Source organism: Ranitomeya variabilis, chromosome 4 (assembly GCF_051348905.1).
Source record: "Ranitomeya variabilis isolate aRanVar5 chromosome 4, aRanVar5.hap1, whole genome shotgun sequence".
Classification (NCBI taxonomy): Eukaryota; Metazoa; Chordata; class Amphibia; order Anura; family Dendrobatidae; genus Ranitomeya; species Ranitomeya variabilis.
Window position 1 is genome coordinate 764890307 of NC_135235.1, and position 20335 is coordinate 764910641.

At 46.3% G+C, this 20335-nt stretch overlaps 2 protein-coding genes across 2 annotated transcripts in view; both read right to left on the reverse strand.

The window, feature by feature from the left end:
• LOC143766870 (uncharacterized) overlaps positions 1–20335 on the reverse strand; it is a 512717-nt gene that overhangs the window by 79911 nt on the left and 412471 nt on the right. Inside the window, exon 6 of the mRNA XM_077254866.1 lies at positions 3642–3732. Within this exon, the coding sequence (XP_077110981.1) occupies positions 3642–3732 (91 nt within the window). The remainder of the gene's footprint in view (positions 1–3641; positions 3733–20335) is intronic.
• On the reverse strand, positions 3886–4561 carry LOC143767120 (oocyte zinc finger protein XlCOF8.4-like). The gene is made up of 3 exons (XM_077255143.1): positions 4319–4561; positions 4112–4235; positions 3886–4028 (listed from the first exon to the last, which is right to left on the reverse strand). Exons 1-3 carry the CDS (start codon positions 4340–4342, stop codon positions 3886–3888), a joined length of 291 nt encoding a protein of 96 aa, XP_077111258.1. The 5' UTR covers positions 4343–4561.

Sequence of the window (20335 nt, forward strand, 5' to 3'; positions counted from 1 at the left end):
CAGAGGAAGATTCCTCCTCTTGTTTTATTTTGGTCACTGTGAGATCCTATCACAGTGATCAAAATAAAAAAAATAGTAAATAAAGGGGGGGGGGGGGGGTTATCACCCCCTTACTTAGGAAAAAATAAAATTAAAAAATTGTATGTATTTCTATTTTCCAATTAGGGTTAGGGTTAAGGCTAGGGTTACGGTTAGGGTTACAGCTAGGATTAGGGTTAGGGCTAGGGTTAGAGCTGGGGTTAGGGTTGGGGCTAAAGTTAGGGTTAGGGTTGGGGCTAAAGTTAGGGTTAGGGTTGGGGCTAAAGTTAGGGTTAGGGTTAAATTTAGGGTTAGAGTTGGGATTAGGGTTTGGATTAGGGTTGGCATTAGGGTTAAGGTTATGATTGGGGTTAGGGGTGTTTTGGGATTAGGGTTAGGTTTTGAGGTTAGGGTTGAGATTAGGATTAGGGTTGTGTTGGGTTTAGGGTTATGGTTGGGATTAGGGTTGTGATTAGGATTATGGATCGGGTTGGGATTAGGGTTGTGTTGGGGTTACGGTTGGAGTTAGAATTGGGGGGTTTCAACTGCTTAGGTACCATCAGGGGGTTTCCAAACGAGAAAGCCAATTTTGCGCTCAAAAAGTCAAATTATGCTCCCTCCCTTCTGAGCTCTGCCGTGCGCCCAAACAGTGGTTTACCCCACATATGGAGCATCAGCATACTAAGTACTAGTTGGACAACAACTTTTGGGGTCCAGTTTATCCTGTTACCCTTGCGAAAATAAAAAAAATTGGGGGCTAAAAAATGATTTTTGTGGAAAAAAATGTTTTTTTATTTTCACAGCTCTGCGTTATAAACTGTAATGAAACACTTGGGGGTTCAAAGTTCTCACAACACATCTAGATCAGTTCCTTGGGGTCTAGTTTCCAATATGGGGTCACTTGTGGGGGGTTTCTACTGTTTAGGTACATCAGGGGCTCTGCAAATGCAACATGATGCCTGCAGGCCAATCAATCTAAGTCTGCATTCCAAACAGCGCTCCTTCCCTTCCGAGCCCCGATGTGTGCCCAAACAGAGGTCCCCCCCTCACATGGGGTATCAGCGTACTCAGGACAAATTGTTCAACAACTTTTGGAGTCCAATTTCTCCTGTTACCATTGGGAAAATAAAAAATTGGGGGCTAAAAAAATCATTTTTGTGAAAAAAAATATTTTTTATTTTCACGACTCTGCATTATAAACTTCCGTGAAGCACTTGGGGGTTCAAAGTTCTTACCACACATCTAGATAAGTTCCTTGGGGGGTCTAGTTTCCAAAATGGGGTCACTAGTGGGGGGTTTCTACTGTTTAGGTACATCAGGGGCTCTGCAAACGCAACATAACGTCCGCAGACTATTCTATCAAAGTCTGCATTCCAAAACGGCGCTCCTTCCCTTCCGAGCTCTGCCATGCGCCCAAACAGTGGTCCCCCCACATATGGGGTATCAGCGTACTCAGGACAAACCGGACAACAAATTTTGGGGTCCAATTTCTCCTGATACCCTTGAGAAAATAAAAAATTGCGAACTAAAAAATCATTTTTGAGGGAAAAAAAGGATTTTTTATTTTCACGGCTCTACGTCATAAATTTCTGTGAAGCACTTGGGGGTTCAAAGTGCTCACCAAACATCTAGATAAGTTCCTTAATGGGTCTAGTTTCCAAAATGGGGTCACTTGTGGGGGATTTCCACTGTTTAGGCACATCAGGGGCTCTCCAAACGCGACATGGCGTCCGATCTCAATTCCAGCCAATTCAGCATTGAAAAAGTCAAATGGCGCTCCTTCTCTTCCAAGCTCTGCCGTGCGCCCAAACTGTGGTTTACCCCCACATATGGGGTATCGACGTACTCAGGATAAATTGCAACAAATTTTGGGGTCCAATTTCTCCTGTTACCCTTGTGAAAATAAAAATTTGGGGGCAAAAAGATCATTTTTGTAGAAAAAAAATGTGATTTTTTATTTTCACAGCTCTACGTTATAAACTTCTGTGGAGCACCTGGGGGTTCAAAGTGCTCACCACACATCTAGATAAGCTCTTAAGGGGTCTAGATTCCAAAATGGTGTCCCTTGTGGGAAGTTTCCACTATTTAGGCACATCAGGGGCTCTCGAAACGCGAAACATGGCGTCCGATCTCAATTCCAGCCAATTCTGCATTGTCAAGTCAAATGGTGCTCTTTCTCTTCCAAGCTCTGCAGTGCGCCCAAACAGTGGTTTACCCCCACATATGGGGTATTGGCGTATTCAGGAGATATTGCGCAATAAATTTTGTGGTTCGTTTCCTCTTTTTACACTTGTGAAAATAAAAAAAATTGGTTCTGAAGTAAAACGTTTGTAAAAAAAAAAGTTAAATGTTAATTTTTTCTTCAAAATTGTTTCAGTTCCTGTGAAGCACGTAAAGGGTTAATAAACTTCTTGAATGTGGTTTTGAGCACCTTGAGGGGTGCAGTTTTTAGAATGGTGTCACACTTGGTTATTTTCTGTCATGTACACTCTTTAAAGTGACTTTAAATGTGAGGTGGTCCCTAAAAAAAATGGTTTTGTATATTTTGCTGTAAAAATGAGAAATTGCTGGTCAATTTTTAACCCTTATAACTTCCTAACTAAAAAAAAATTTTGTTTACAAAATTGTGCTGATGTAAAGTAGACATGTGGGAAATGTTATTTACTAACTATTTTGTGTGACATATCTCTCTGATTTAAGGGCATAAAAATTCAAAGTTTGAAAATTGCAAAATTTTAAATTTTTTTGCCATATTTCCATTTTTTCCATAAATAATCGCAAGTAATATCGAATAAATGTTACCACTAACATGAAGTACAATATGTTATGAAAAAACAGTCTCAGAATCAGCGGGATCCGTTAAAGCGTTCCAGAGTTATAACCTCATAAAGGGACAGTGGTCAGAATTGTAAAAATTGGCTCGGTCATTAAGTACCAAATTGCCTCTGTCACTAAGCGGTTAAAGAGAACTGTGTATAATAGTGCAGAGCGGAGAGGTCTTAAAGGGAACCTGTCAGCAGGATTGTGCTCAGTGACTACAGACACTGTCAGGTCGGTGCCGTTATACTGATTACACTGATACCTGGTGATGAAATCCGTCTTGTGGTTGTTGTTTAATCTGTATTTGTAGTTTTTAGTTGATGAGGTTCTCGTGCTCTGGGGTGGAGCTGCGGGCGGGGCTTTATGTGGTGCTCTGGGGCGGGGCTGTGGGCGGGGCTTTATGTGGTGCTCTGGGGCGGGGCTGTGGGCGGGGCTTTATGTGCTGCTCTGATTACATATGCATCTGTATTGGCTTATGACAGGTCGCTGATCCCTCACTACATGGGCCGACATCCACTCTGAATTTGGATCCTAGACTCCGTGGCATGACGCTGGTTCCGATTGCTGCCATGGAGACCCGATGTCGTCACGATGACATCAGGGTCTCCAGACCTGAGAGGTTTCCTGTCATGCACAGTGATGATCAGGACGTCTCTCAGATCAGTGTATAGAAGGAGAATGTTGTGGTCTAGAGGCAAAATGGTGATCATGGTAACACGACCGGACTACACCACCGATAAAGCAGCCACAGCCGGTGATGAGAAGAATTTGTGACTTCTCTGCATTTAGTGGTTACTACTCACCTGGGTAGCCATATGTGGGAATCTCCTCTTTACACCACTCGTCCCCCCTCACATATGTCTCCGTAGTATTAATATGGGTCAGATCTTCACCCTGAAACAAATATTATAAAAGTCACCGACAGATGGAGAAGTCCCATCTATGATCAGCTCTAATCCTGCCATCTCCACCGTTCTCATTACACAAGTATAAAACATATAATACTGGTGGATAAAACAAGACTGAGCACAAGACCTTCACCGGCGTCTACACATCATAGGGGAGATCTCCTGACACCTTCTCTCCATCTACCTGATGATCCTGAGGAACATCGGGATCTTCTTGTTTACAGTCCTGTGGAAGAAGAGGACGGGGACATCTCTCTGGTGTTGTCCTCTTACTGGATAGATCTGGAGGAAACACATACAGGGAGTGAATTCATTCTTTACATACAGATAATTATAGGCCGTGTGTATTTAGTCCTGTCTATTACCTGGAGATGTGAGGGGCTGGGGAACCTCCATTATGACATTCTTGTACAGATCTCTGTGTCCTTCTAAATACTCCCACTCCTCCATGGAGAAATAGACAGCGACATCCTGACACCTTATAGGAACCTGACACATACAATGATACCGTCATCCCCCCGATCCCTTCATAGTGTTACTGTATAATGTCCCAGCATTCCCAGCAGTGTCACCTCTCCAGTCAGCAGCTCAATCATCTTGTAGATGAGTTCTAGGATCTTCTGGTCATTGATGTCCTCATGGATCAGGGGGTGAGGTGGAGGCCCCGTGATTGGGCTCAGGGGTCTTCCCCATCCCTCAGACACAGGGTCCTGACAGCGATCACCAGAGGTCTTCTTCACTACTGTGTAATCCTGGTAATGGACACATTAATAAATCTCACTACAGACATTTCCAGAGTCCTCACCTCTCCAGTTCTGTCCATCTGTTATTCCCATAGATAAGGATGATGTAATGTGACGTCATCAGAATCTCTCACCTCTCCAGTAAGCCGGAAGAGGATCTCTAGGGTGAGGTGTAATATCCTCTCCGCCATCTTGTCTCTGTCCATATCCATCTTTGATGGGTAAATCAGGAAAATTCTCTTCTATAGAAGATCTTCACTGAGAGGATCCGATATTGTAGAGACCTGAATGAGAAGATGAGCCGATGTAACATCATAAGAATCCTGTGTAATAATACAATTACTGGAGATAATAAGGGAAACATATGAGGAGATTTATTATTTTACAGTATTTAGTTTCCTTCTTTACATCTACTAATAAAACCTATATATTTAGGCCACAGACAACAAGCAGTTTCCTCCTCGGAGTCGGCAGCTGAATACGTTTCTCATAGACTCATCTTCCATAACGCTAATTCTGGTCTCATTTACCGACCCTGGAATCGGCATTAGCAATACTGCAGGAGATATTCATTACACGCGACATGAGAAATAACTACTTCATGATGAGGACGACATCGTCATCTTCTACTACGGCTCATGACCGCGTATGCCGAGTACGGTTTTTCCTTCGGGTGTAATCCTAAATACCGCCAAACCCTGACCTACTGTCCCAACCCATTCCTTAAATAAAAACACAACCATTTATATTCTTTTGGATATTTTGGCCACAGCGGCCAACTTTTATTAACAAAAATAACGTAAACAGTAATACAATCAGTATATATAAATTCGAGGGGAGGGTTCTTGGAGCTAAAAGATCTGGCAAAACCCCAAAAAGAAGATCGACCACCATATTACCCTCAGCCGTACATCACCAGCTCAAGGGCACCGAACATCCCGTTCCGGGAAGAGAAAAACCACCAACAGCTCCCAGGGTAAAAACCCCGTCCAGAGCCCATACCAAAATGCCAGATCAAACCCCACACCATTTTAAATTGCCTGTAATTATGTTCCAATTCCTTCCCCCTACCAATGAGCGTCAACTCCAAGAACCCCCACCCCCCCACCACACACAAACAGCCCTGACCACCTCAGGCTCGTGAGTGCCCCAACGCCACCAACGCCCTTTCCACCCCTTCTTGTAATGCCAAAGTCCACAAATCAATTCCAATCGCATTTAAGTGAACTCCATCCTCCAACCAGTAATTACCAACCCCCGATTCCAATTCAAAATGCCTGACGCTAATACCCCCATTTCTGGAAACGAAACCTGATACTGCCCTGTTTAACTTTACCCTAGCTCTGTTAATACCCTTCAAAGATCTAGCTACCCTCCACCGCTTCCTAGGCACAATATCTGACCACACGATCAACACACCCGGAAACGATACCTGCAACCTCAAAAACATCGAACTGTATGTCTCTTATTAATTCTCTGACCGACCGTACCCCCAAATCATTCCCCCCAAATGCACAATCAAAATGTCAGGCTGTCTATCAGAACGAACAGCGCTGGAAAATCCAGAAAGGGCCCTACTCCAAACCATCCCCCTAAATCCCAACCAACAAATGACCACTTGCCGCCTACTAAAACCCAGTTGCCTACCGTCCGGCCTGACATCGGCACGCAGCGCCCCCCAATGCACGAACGAATGTCCGAAGATCCAGGCTAAATAGGGAAAACCACCTGCAACAAGATACACGAAGAAACACTCAAATTCGAATGCAATATCATAACACGCCACCTAAAAATTAATGACGACCGTAACTTAAACAGCGATCTGAAGTCCACCTGCCAATTCTCCGTATGTCCTCCGTGCCCAAACCCAAACTATCAGCCTCCGATGCAGCCCCGATCCTAAAGGAATGCGACCCGAGCAAATCCGGGGAAAGGCCCAACTCCTGCAAACCCCTTTTCAATACCGCAATAAACTGAAAACGAGACAGAAATGACCCCTCCGCGTTACACAACAAAGGGCCTGCTCTGCCTGACCACAATCGCCAATACGCTTCCAGACATCCTCTAGGGCACATCTATGACCCGTTAATCCTTCCCAACACCACGCGTTGTCCTCTCCCAAACTGGTCAGTCTTCGAACGCCGAATTCAAAAAACGATACCCCCGTCCAAAAATCCACATCTTCTGCCAACAAACCCCCTGCCCTGTCCCTGGAGCTTGACACAAGCTCACCAACACACATTGCCCCAAAAAATGCTAAAGAAAAAGCAAGTCGAAACAACGCCGACTCAAAATTAGAACAACAAATAGTCTCCAAAAATCCGCCCAACCGTTCCAAAAGGCTGAAAGAAATGGGACGGCGACGATCAAGCGTCTAATTACCTCTCCTAAAACCCCTTAGTGCCTGTCTAACCAAAAAATGTTTTGTAGCGTCCGCCAACCCCTGCAACTTAAAAGCAAAAGCCAGTCCAGCAACAAATTTATTCACTTTAGAAATCGACCAACCTACCTCGGCCGCATTGCCAATTAAAAATAAAACCGCCAACATCGTATCTCTTTCGGACACCAAATTGCCCCAACAAGACAACCAACTTTGCCATACCCGCCACGAGGCTTCGTATGATGACCAGGTTTGGCTTCTAACAGACTCTTGAATCAACAGTCCCGCTCATCCATAATTACGTTCCATAGATGCAAAGGGCATTCCTTTCCCGAAATCCCCACGTCCGGCTCCAATTCCCGAAAACGCTGCCACTGAAAACGAGACAACGCAACCACAATTGAATTCTGGACACCTGGCACATGAACCGCCGAAATACAAGCATTCAGCTCCAAGCACCTGAAAACCAGCTCCCTCACCAACTTAATGTCATACCGCTACTGCCGCCTCCCCAGTCAACGTCTCTTCCTCCGCGCTCGCTCCCGGCCTCTGCTTCTCGTGCGCGCGCGCATACCAGGTTCAGTGCTGCGCGTGTGCACTTCTGGTCTTCTGTCGGCCCTCCCCTTCATCTCCTCTATGGTCCTGGACTAGTACCCGGAGGTCGGTCCTCCTTATTGTCCTCTCTATGGTTCTGGAGGTCTGTTACCTGGAAGTGCCCTGCCTTTAGGTATTTAAACTGCTTCCTGTCATTCCTCTGTGCCTGGTTATCATTTGTTCCTACAAGTGTTCCTGGCCGCTCTTAGTCTCTGTGAAGTTCACCTCCCTCTGACTTTGGGTTTATCTTGTCATTCCCGTATCCTGCTAGCCTCTGTGTTTCCTCAGTTCCTCCGTCTGTCCCTGTACTGCTGCAGTTTACCCATCCTGTTTTACCCATCAGTCCTGCTTTACCCATCAGTCCTGCTTTACCCATCAGTCCTGCTTTACCCATCAGTCCTGCTTTACCCATCAGTCCTGCTTTACCCATCAGTCCTGCTTTACCCATCAGTCCTGTTTCTCTGCAATACTCACCTATCCTGTGGTCCTACTATCTCCGCCTCTTCTTGGTCTTCTCCCGTCCTGGTCCTCCAGCTTCCATGGCGATAGTCCCTCACGGGCCTGCCCCTAACTCTCCCTGTATAGGGGGAGGTCTATCTGGTCAGCTCGTCCGTGAGGGGTTCGTCGTCGCGGTCTAGAGGGTCCACTCTCCGTTTTCCCTCTTTGAACCTTCGCACTCAAATAGGACTGCACTCGGGTGACATCTGAGTGCAGCCTGATTCTAACACTTAATCACAGGGGGGGACGAGTCCCATAAACTGTTAATCACCGACACGACGCTCATATTGTCGCAATGAAAACGAACCCTCCTGTTAGCTAACATTCCCCCCCAAATGGAAACCGCCACGACAATAGGAAACAATTCTAACAAAGCCAGGTTTCTCGTAAGGCCCAACTCCCTCCAATGGTCCGGCCAATGTCCCGCACACCACCGTCCCTTGCAATAGGCCCCGAAACCAGCCGCACCAGCTGCGTCAGTGTATATCTCGCAGTCAAAATTGGTTAAAACCTCCTATTGAATCAATGACCGCCCATTGTAATTGTTCAAAAAACGTTGCCACACTAGCAAATCCTCCCTGTGCTCCTTGTTCAAAGGAATAAAATGGTGAGGCGCCTTCCCCCCGCCGTTGCGACCGACAACCTGCGACAAAATATCCTACCCATGGGTATGATCCTGCACGCGAAATTCAACCTACCCAACAAAGACTGCAACTCTTTCAAAGTCAGCTTCCGCATCCTCCTAGCTCTATCCACCTCTTGTTGCAGGAGGGCCAGCTTGTCTACTGGCAACCGACACTCCATTCTCTCGGAATCAATTAGAATGCCCAGAAAACTCAAAAGGGTACTGGGACCTTCCGTCTTTTCCACCGCTAACGGAACCCCAAAACGCTCAGCAACCCAAAACATAGCCGTTAACGCATTCCGGCACACTGCTGAATCAGGCGGACCAATAAACAAAAAATCATCCAAATAATGAATAACGGACTGAACTCTCGCAACTTCCCTAACCACCCACTCCAAGAAAGTACTGAACGTCTCGAACAAGGAACATGAAATTGCGCAACCCACTGGCAAACATCTATCCAAATTGTAACCACCATTCCAAAAACAACCTAACAACGGAACACTGTCCGGGTGCACCGGAAGCAAACGGAAGGCTGATTCAATATCCGTCTTCGCCAACAAAGCCTCGGGGCCGTGTTTCCTCACCCACTGTACCGCCGCATCAAACGATATATATTCAACAGAGCACAACTCTTGGGCGATGCCATCGTTCACCGACCGGCCTTTTGGATATGACAAATGTTGAATCAACCGAAATTTATTCTGCTCTATTTTAGGCACTACCCCCAAAGGGGAAACAACCATCCCTTCCGTCGGCGGATGCAAAAACGGACCTGCCATCCTACTCAGCTCCACTTCTTTTTTGAGCCTAACATCAACCTTCTCGGCATGCAACATTGCCGACCGCAAATTCTTAATCGAGAAAGGGATCTCGTGACCCGGGGGGGAATCCTAAAACCATCCGCAAAACCATGAAAAATAATACCGGCCTTCACTTGATCAGGGTACCTATTTAGAAAGGGGGCCATCTCTTGAATTATCACTGGGCTCTCCCCCTTGACCGGCACCCAATGCTGGCTTTCCTTTCCCTTTCTTGAAACATTTCGCAGCCCCATGGGAGCTTCCATTACAATGGGAACACACATGTTTAAACTTACAGGTATTCCCGTATTTACACTGGCCGTCATTAAACTGCCAGCTGGTTCCGGATTTCTCCTTTGATCCCTGTGCTCCCTGACTACCGCTTCCGTGTCCCGCCTGCTGGTTGCCACCACCTCCACCCCCGTGAAAGGACTGCCCATGCCTAGCTGGGGCCATAACCTTCAACCAAAGGCCTATATCCTTCTGGTCCCACCTAATTTCCGGCCTCACCGCCTTTCTCTGCCTAAACTGCTCATCATACCGCAGCCACGTCTGACCGCCATATGTACGATGCGCTTCCCCAATCGAGTCTAAATAACAAAACAATCCAGAGCAATTCTCAGGCGACTTCTCCCCCACTACACTCGCCAATATTGCAAATGCCTGCAACCAATTCACAAATGTCTGTGGAATTAATCTCCACCTCCGCTTTTCTTCCTCCTCCTTTTTGCTATTGTCTTTTTTTCCTTTATCTAAGTTAAACTTTTCCAAACGAAGCAGGGAAAAAATTTCCACGTACTCATCCCGCCAAATTTTCTCTGTGACCTCCTTCTTCAAATGAGCTCCCAAAGGCCCTTCAAAGCACACTAGGGGGGACCCGAGCGTGTTGGGACCGCTGCACTGCTAGCCCTCTCTGCCACAGGCCCACGCCCCTGGCCTCCTCGTCACCAGGGGGGACCCGAGCATGGTGAAGCTGCTGGACCGAACCACTACTCCGTCCATGGCCAGTACCCCCGGCCACCTCATCGCCCAATGGGTTCTGGGTACGTGCAGTTCTTCACGCTGGAGACCTCACATGTGACCTTGACCGATCTTGATGCGCACACCCGGACGGGCCAGCCTGGTCATATCCCCTTCCTCGCTGACCGGCAGGCAGCTCGACACTGCTGCCCGCCTCTCTCTCCTCACTTCGCTGCACCCTGGATGCAGGCAGCTCCCAGCTGCTGCCTGCTGCTTGCCGGCGCCTGGTGGTGGGCCCAGCAGGCACCCTGGAAGAAGCTGCGCTGGGGGTGCCTGCTGCAGGTGGAGGATCCGTACTCCTCACTGCCGCCGCTGCCAGTCCCTGATGCGTTCCTCTTCGTGCTGCTGCTGACTGCCCCCTGAGCGCCGGGGACCGATTGGAATCAAGGGAGGCGCCGGCTGCGCGCTGCCTGGCTTGTACTGGCCGCACTTCCGGTCCGGTGCTCACAGCAGCAGCAGCGGTGTCCTGTGCTTGACGCCGGAAACATGCAGACCGGGTGAGTGGATTCCTGCCGGAGCGTGAGCGGCGGGAGGGGGCAGCGCCACTGGACTCACCGCCCACAGGGTCCCTGGAGGGGCTCCGGAGCCTGCGCCTGCCACGCGCCGCAACTTCGGGGGAAAGTCTTTCTGGGGGCCTGGTCCTCCTGGCCCCTTGTGCTCACTCCGGATCGCTCTGCATCTCCTAGGATCGAGGACAGCTGGGCTTCAAGCCAACCTCCCCTCCTGGACCGAGCCACCTCCTGCAGCCGAGACATCAGTGATTCTGCTGACTCCATCAGGTACGTCTTCTTCACTCTGGAATATGGGATGGAATGGCGGTTTTCCCGCACTTTTCCTCTCAAATCCCCCTCCTTATAGCTCCTCCCCCGCTGCAATCCTCCTATCACAACCCCATGGCATTATTCAAAAACCTCCCGGCCAAATGCAATCATGGGGGCCTCCGTCTAGCTGCGACCTACTCCTGCCCCTGTCTAGAAACAGATCTGTCCAGAGTCGGTCACTGACTCCATCACCACCAGCCGTCTATATGAAGGTTTCCCGTCTTCCCCGCACTGTAATCTTCCATCACGTTAGATCTCAAGTCTGATTCACACACAGAAGTTTGTTTATAGCCTAGGAAAGGGGGTAATACACATGGAGCTTCCCTGGCTAGTAATATCAGCTCACAACTGTAAACTTAGCCTTTAGTGGCTATTAACATGGGGGACTCCTCTAAAAAAGTGACGTAGTTTGCCCCTATATTTAATAACCACCACTATGCAGACAGTTGCGGGTTGATATTAATAGCCTAGGAAGGGGCCATAGATACTGTGCCCCCAGGCTAAAAATATCAGCTTTCAGCCGCCCGGAAAAGGCACATCTCTAAGATGCACCAATTCTGGCACTTAGCCTCTCTCTTCATACTTGCCCTTTAGCTGAAATTATTAAGATGGGAAGGAGAGGGTGACCAATACCACACCCCAATGAGCCCTGTCAATTCATAGGCATCATAGCAACCGAGTGGGCTATCGTTTTGGATGATACACTCCTGTCTATCCAACTATTGTATGGTAAATATCTCATAGATCCTGGGTTCATTAGTATTTGCACCAAGAATGAGGCTAATTGAGTACTTATTAATTAACTGTCGGTGGTCGGAGGTAGTCAGTGAGGTGGATGGTACCATATTGTGCACGTAGGGGGCAGTACTGTGGGAACATTAGAAAGTGGAGGGATGGTATTACTGTGGGGACATTATAATGTGTGTGAGGGGGATGCCAGTCCTGTGGAAACATTATCCTGTGTGTGGTGGGGTATGGTGGTAGTGTGTGAACATTATACTATTTGTTTGGAGGTATGGCGGTACTATGAGAACATTATACTGTGTGTGGGGGTATAGTGGTACTATGAGAACATTATACTGTGTGTGGGGGTATGGCGGTACTATGAGAACATTATACTGTGTGGGGGTATGGCGGTACTATGAGAAGATTATACTGTGTGTGGGTGTATGGCGGTACTATGAGAACATTATACTGTGGGGGGGGTATGGCGGTACTGTGAGAAGATTATACTGTGTGGGGGTATGGCGGTACTATGAGAAGATTATACTGTGTGTGGGGGTATGGCTGTACTGTGAGAACATTATACTGTTTGTGGGGGTATGGCGGTACTATGAGAACATTATACTGTGTGTGGGGGTATGGCGATACTATGAGAACATTATACTGTGTGGGGGTATGGCGGTGCTATGAGGACATTATACTGTGTGGGGGTATGGCGGTACTGTGAGAACATTATACTTTGTGTGGGGCTATGGCGGTACTATGAGAACATTATACAGTGTGGGGGTATGGCGGTCAGGGTGGATTGATTTAAATCACGCCGATTTAAATCATGATTTAAATCACTGATTTAAATCAAAAGGTTTTTTTTAATATAAATCACGATTAAAATGAGAAGTGAGAGCAGTGCGCATGTGCGCCCATAGTTACACGGACGAAACTAGGGGCAACGATCTAACGCCAGGGTGAGGGGGGGACCCCAAAGTAAGTAAAAATCTTTTTTGTTTTACTATATGGCAATAGGTAGGTGTTTAAAAGCAGCATGTCTTAATTGTATAAACTATTAATAGCCTCCACATTTTGTTCATACTGCCCCTTTAATTCCACACTTCTAGCTTGGTTTCACTTTTGGTTTAGTTTCTTTTTCCATTCAGTTGACATGCCCAAACTTGTTGGATAGTCAGCATCCTACAGAAACCTCTGGAAGAGCATGGCATTGTGAATGTTACACATATACAGCCTTTATTCTACTGAGTTAAACAACTCAGCTTTATCTCATGATGGAAGAACCTTTGGATGGTAAAATATTTTCCTCAAAAAGCAGTTTATTGAAAAAAATCCGATTTAAATCAAAAAAATCCGATTTTTTTGATTTTTTTAAAAAAACATTGATTTTTATCCACCCTGATGGCGGTACTATGAGAACATACTGTGTGTGGGGGTATGGCGCTACTATGAGAACATTATACTGTGTGTGGGGGTATGGCGGTACTATGAGAACATTATACTGTGTGTGGGGGTATGGCGGTACTATGAGAACATGATACTGTGTGTGGTGGGATGGAGGTACTATGAGAACATTATACTGTGGGGGTATGGCGGTACTATGAGCACATTATACTGTGTGTGGGGGTATGGCGGTACTATGAGCACATTATACTGTGTGGGGGTATGGCGGTACTATGAGAACATTATACTGTGTGTGGGGGTATGGCGGTACTATGAGAACATTATACTGTGTGGGGGGGTATGGCGGTACTATGAGAAGATTATACTGTGTGGGGGGTATGTTGGTACTATGAGAACATTATACTGTGTGTGGGGGTATGGCGGTACTATGAGAACATTATACTGTGTGTGGGGGTATGGCGGTACTATGAGAACATTATACTGTGTGGGGGGGTATGGCGGTACTATGAGAAGATTATACTGTGTGGGGGGTATGTTGGTACTATGAGAACATTATACTGTGTGTGGGGGTATGGCGGTACTATGAGAACATTATACTGTGTGTGGGGGTATGGCGGTACTATGAGAACATTATACTGTGTGTGGTGATATGGCGGTACTATGAGAACATTATACTGTGTGGGGGTATGGCGGTACTATGAGAACATTATACTGTGTGGGGGGTATGTTGGTACTATGAGACCATTATACTGTGTGGGGGTATGGCGGTACTGTAGGAACATTATACTGTGTGTGGGGGTATGGCGGTACTATGATAACATTATACTGTGTGTGGGGGTATGGCGGTAGTGTGAAAATACCTTTTTTACGAGAAATGCCAGTATTGTGGGAACATTATACTGTGTGAGCGCCATCATATATATTACATAAGGGGTGTAAAAAGGAGAGTCATAATAAAGCCTCCTCAGGGCTGTGCTGCATTTGTACAGACTGCTATCTGCCGTCCAGACGGGACCATGTGACACCAATGGGAAGAGGGAGGGTTTCCGGAGGGAAGAGTCTAGAGGGTGCACCTGGTCAGGAGACCTTGATGGCGCAGTTACTGATATTATAAAGGCCGGAGCCCCAAAGGCAGAACAGATTTGGCGCCAACAAAGGAAAGGGGTGCGGGGAAGAATCTGAGGTACCAGCTCCTGGTAAAGTGCCCGAGGCAGCTGGGTGTGGGGCAGAACCTGCTTACAGGGCATAATGGGGGCATTACACTGTGTGGGGCCAAGAAAGGGGCCCTGTACTAGGAGAACACTCCGCTCCCTCACTTCCTGTCCTCCATAGTTGGCTCGTATGTATCTATTACAGGAAACAGAACAACAACGTTATGGTTCTTATAAAGAGTCTCCTCCGTGCAGAAGGGGTTAATGTCCCCGGCTGCGCTCAGTACTGGGGAATCTCCACATACCTCCACCTGCAGAGCCGCACTCCACAGATATGGCTGCTCTGTGCGCACAGGACCTGTGATGAGGTCACAGGGGAGGAGTCAGGGGTCACGTGATCCGCAGTGAAGACGCTACATGGAGACTTCTCCTCAGTCAGTGACATTCCCGCCATTATTCGCCCTCACTACTGGCACAATCACCTCGCGCCGCCTTTTCTACACAATGTTCTGTGTGGAATGTAACGTGTGATTTCTCTGGAGACAAATAGACCCCACACATGAGGGGATTATCACCGGTTACCGGACGTCTAGTATATGGCGGCATATGATTGTGCTATCGCCTCCACACCAGGAGCTAAAATGCCGAAATCTCGCTTATTTACCCCCTTCCAGTGTCCGGCTAAGGGTCATATACGGCCATGCTCCTCTCCAGTCACTGTGGGATTTGGTAATAGGATGGAGGGCGGCGTCCATGCTTGGACTTCAGAGAGAGTAATAAAATCACAGATATATTGAGTTCCTCACGTACTCTGGAGGAGCATGGTGAGCATGTCAGGCAGGTTCTCCAGGTTCTACGTGACAACTATTTATTTGCTAACCTGGAGAAATGGCAATTTGTGGTACAGCAGGTCCAGGTCTCAGGACATTTGGCTTCTGCATTGGGGTTTCAGATTGACCCCGTTAAGGTCCTAGCAGTCCTTGATGGCTTCTAACCAAGGAACCTGAAAGCGTTAGGGTATCTGCACACGTCAGGATTTCTTCAGGATTTTGTCAGGATTTTCCATCAGTATTTGTAAGCCAAAACCAGGAGTGGGTGATAAATGCAGAAGTGGTGCATATGTTTCTATTATACTTTTCCTCTAATTGTTCCACTCCTGGTTTTGGCTACAAATACTGATGGAAAATCCTGAGAAAATCCTGAAGAAATCCTGACGTGTGCACTGAGCCTTAGGGTACTGTCACACAATGGCACTTTGATCGCTACGACGGCACGATCTGTGATGTTGCAGCGTCGTGTAATTATCGCTCCAGCGTCGTAGACTGCGGTCACACTTTGCAATGCACAACGCTGGAGCGATAATTTCATGACGTATTTGCGATGTAGAAGCCATTGGTTATTATGCGCACATCGTATACAATATCGTACACACCTATGTCACACGATGCAATTATGCCGCCACAGCGGGACACTAGACGACGAAAGAAAGTTTCAAACGTTCTGCTACGACGTACGATTCTCAGCGGGATCCCTGATCGCACTAGCGTGTCAGACACTACGATATCGTATAGATAACGCTGGAACGTCACGAATCGTGCCGTCGTAGCGATCAAAGTGCCACTGTGTGACAGTACCCTTACAGAGATTCTTGTAGATGAGGAACAAACAAGCAAAAAATAGGGTCTTATCTGATATGAAGATATAATGAGAATACAGGAGTACCTTCACACGAAACGACGCTGCAGCGATAGCGACAACGATGCCGATCGCTGCAGCATCGCTGTTTGGTCGCTGGAGAGCTGTCACACAGACCGATCCAGCGACCAACGATGCCGAGGTCCCCGGGTAACCAGGGTAAACATCGGGTTGCTAAGCGCAGGGCCGCACTTAGTAACCCGATGTTTACCCTGGTTACCAGCGTAAAATGTAAAAAAAACAAACAGTACATACTTACATTCGCGTCCCCCGGCGTCCACTTCCTGCACTGACTGACTGACTGAGCGCCTGCAGTAGCAGGGCACAGCGGTGACGTCACCGCTGTGCTTTCACTTTCACTTTGCGGCGCTCAGTCAGTGTGGGAAGCGGACGCCGGGGGATGCGAATGTAAGTATGTACTGTTTGTTTTTTTTACATTTTACACTGGTAACCAGGGTAAACATCGGGTTACTAAGCGCGGCCCTGCGCTTAGTAACCCAATGTTTACCCTGGTTACCAGTGTAAAATATCGCTGGTATCGTTGCTTTTGCTGTCAAACAACGATACACGGCGATCGGACGACCAAATAAAGTTCTGAACTTTATTCAGCGACCAGCGATATCACAGCAGGATCCTGATCACTGCTGCGTGTCAAACTAAACGATATCGCTAGCCAGGACGCTGCAACGTCACGGATCGCTAGCGATATCGTTACAAAGTCGTTTCGTGTGAAGGTACCTTTACACTCACCTGATAGAGCGGCACATCAGCAACATGTTCAATGCATAAATCAGCTGCTGCAGGACACGGGGCCAAAGACCGAGCAGAATAGCTGATCCGGTATAATGTGTCTGTACCTGCACTGCTGATGAAGACTATCAGATATGGAGATTTCCTTAAAAACGTTTATTCAAATAGGTTTTCACAGTCAACGCGTTTCACAGTCACACAGGACCTCTTCCTCAGGACAAACCTGATAGCGGATGAACATGTCAAGCTTGGAACGTTTTGTATGTAGTCTTTATGAATAAAAAGCCAAACAAAGCACGATATGTCAAAGTTCAAGAGAAAGTCCGTCAAATAAAGATAAATTATGGTTCATGAAAAAACATTTACATAAATTAATTATATTAAGAAGTACTTATGAATGAAGTGAGGTCACCTAAAAGATGAATAAACATGTATGTGATGTGAATGAGAAAGTTCTTGCCAGTAAATAAATCCTTTATAAATGGTGTTATTGAGTTGTGTCAGTAGTTTCCTATATGAGATGTGACCTGGTGTTCTGGAAGGTTCTGAAGTCACAGGTATAGTGGTGTAAAGCTGGGCACCACTAGTGAACTGGATGGATCAGCATTGGACTGAAAAAATAGGATTATTGGAAAAGAATCCATTGACCCAGAAGACAAATCCGTAACCCAATGGTTAATAAGTAATAAGAATGAATGTCAGCCTGGGGTGTTACATAGTGAGAAATGGAAGTGCTGACAACACAAGAATGTGACTGAATCTTGTATGTGACGGCTGTCTATTCGAAGAGCGCGTGTTGGTTCCTGATCGCGGCTGTTCTGGTGACAGGAGACATAAACCTAGTGAGCATGTATCGGGGTCAGCTACTATGGTGGAAGCTGATAGAATGTGTAGTGAATGGGAGTAAGGGAAAATGAGGGAGGTGTTGTTGATGAGGCGAATAATGCAATACAAAGAGCGTCGGCTGATCACTCAGGCTACAGAATGGAGGATCCATTGGAGGAGCACTCTGGATGTCAGAGACAACGAAAAACCTGGGGAGCGAACTACACTAGTGATGAGCGAGCATACTCGGTAATGGTCATTACTGGGGATAGCATCGCTGTACTTGGCGAGCACCGAGCATTTCCGGGTTTGCTCAGCAGGAGTTCGGGTCCTCGCCCTCCATGTTTGGCGCTTTTTAGAGAGCCAATAAACATGCAGGGATTGTCTGCCACACACTGTAATGCCGTAGCCATGTTGGTTGTGGCATTACAGTGATTGGCTGGCCGCACAGCATCATCAGGTCTATAAGAGACCTGGCACCGTCCTGCTCGTCACATTCAGCTCCGGATTCAGACAGTGTAGGGAGAGCTGCTGCCGAGATAGGGTCAGATGTGGGGGGTTTTCAGTTAGTGAGGGTCTACCATCATAGAATCCACAAATCCAGCTAAACCAACAGTCCTAAGGACTAATTCCGGAGTATATAGATTGCAGTGCTAGGTAGGCAGGGGAGTGTATGTGGCTCTATACATATCAGTACAAGGCCTGCAGGCACTGTATGTGGGTATATACATATCACTGCATACATCAAGAGGGTCCATTCCATCACTGTCTGCTGCTGCCTATTACATATATACATAGCCCCAGGTATCAGTGGCCAGGAATAATTTTTTTTGCATCTTAATCCTGATTATTTTATTCCAGAGCAATCCAGAGCCCCTTTTTTTCCCCATTTGCTTGTTGACACTGCAGACTACAGCCAGATCCTTTCCATAGTTCAGAGTAAAAATCCAGCTATTTTACACGGGTTTGCCCGTCCCAGTGATCACATCTGAGTGCGCAGAAAATTCTGCCATTTTTTGTGGTACTGTAACATTTTTTTTTGGAGTGTCTTATCCAATTTCTTGACACCATTTTGCTGCCCAAACAATATTTAGTAACAGGGCAGATATTATAAACTGAGTTTTGTACGCCACACGGATCACATATCACTGCGCCCATTATTGTGCCATTTCAGTATTCCATAGAAATTTTATTTTTGTGCCATTGCCGACTTATCGACACAATTTTCCTGGCCGAAAAATAAAATACAGGCCACATATTTTACAGTGTGGTATCTCCGTGACACGCCTCATCTATCTGTGGGCTACAAATTGTGGCATTTGACACCTCCATTGAACTGTTTTGCTGTGTGTTACCCTAGTTATTGACACCAGTTTGCTAAAAAAAAAATATTGTTACCTACAGGGCAGATATTTTACACTGTGGTTTTCCCGCACACGGATCACATATAATTTCGCTCCAAATTCAGCCATTTGTAGTGAACGTGGAAAATATTGTAGTCCATTTAACCCCTTTACCCCCAAGGGTGGTTTGCACGTTAATGACCAGGCCAATTTTTACAATTCTGACCACTGTCCCTTTATGAGGTTATAACTCTGGAACGCTTCAACGGATCTTGGCGATTCTGACATTGTTTTCTCATAAGATATTGTACTTCATGTTAGTGGTAAAATATATTCGATATAACTTGCATTTATTTGTGAAAAAAACAGAAATTTGGCGAAAATGTTGAAAATTTTGCAATTTTCCAAATTTGAATTTTTATGCCCTTAAATCACAGAGATATGTCATGCAAAATACTTAATAAGTAACATTTCCCACATGTCTACTTTACATCCGCACAATTTTGGAACCAAAATTTTTTTTTGTTAGGGAGTTATAAGGGTTAAAAGTTGACCAGAAATTTCTAATTTTTTACAACACCATTTTTTTTTAGGGACCACATCACATGTGAAGTCACTTTGAGGGGTCTATATGATAGAAAATAACCAAGTGTGACACCATTCTAAAAACTGCACCCCTCAAGGTGCTCAAAACCACATTCAAGAAGTTTATTAACCCTTCAGGTGTTTCACAAGAATTTTTGGAATGTTTAAATAAAAATGAACATTTAACTTTTTTTCACAAAAAATTTACTTCAGCTCCAATTTGTTTTATTTTACCAAGGGTAACAGGAGAAAATGGACCGCAAATGTTGTTGCACAATTTGTCCTGAGTACGCCGATACCCCATATGTGGGGGTAAACCACTGTTTGGGCACATGGTAGAGCTCGGAAGCGAAGGAGCGCCATTTGACTTTTCAATGCAAAATTGACTGGAATTTAGATGGGACGCCATGTTGCGTTTGGAGAGCTACTGATGTGCCTAATCATTGAAACCCCCCACAAGTGACACCATTTTGGAAAGTAGACCCCCTAAGGAACTTATCTAGATGTGTGGTGAGCACTTTGACCCACCAAGTGATTCACAGAAGTTTATAATGCAAAGCCGTAAAAATAAAAAATCATATTTCCAGGACGTCATCCTGACAGCACTATGGAGGACGTCCTCC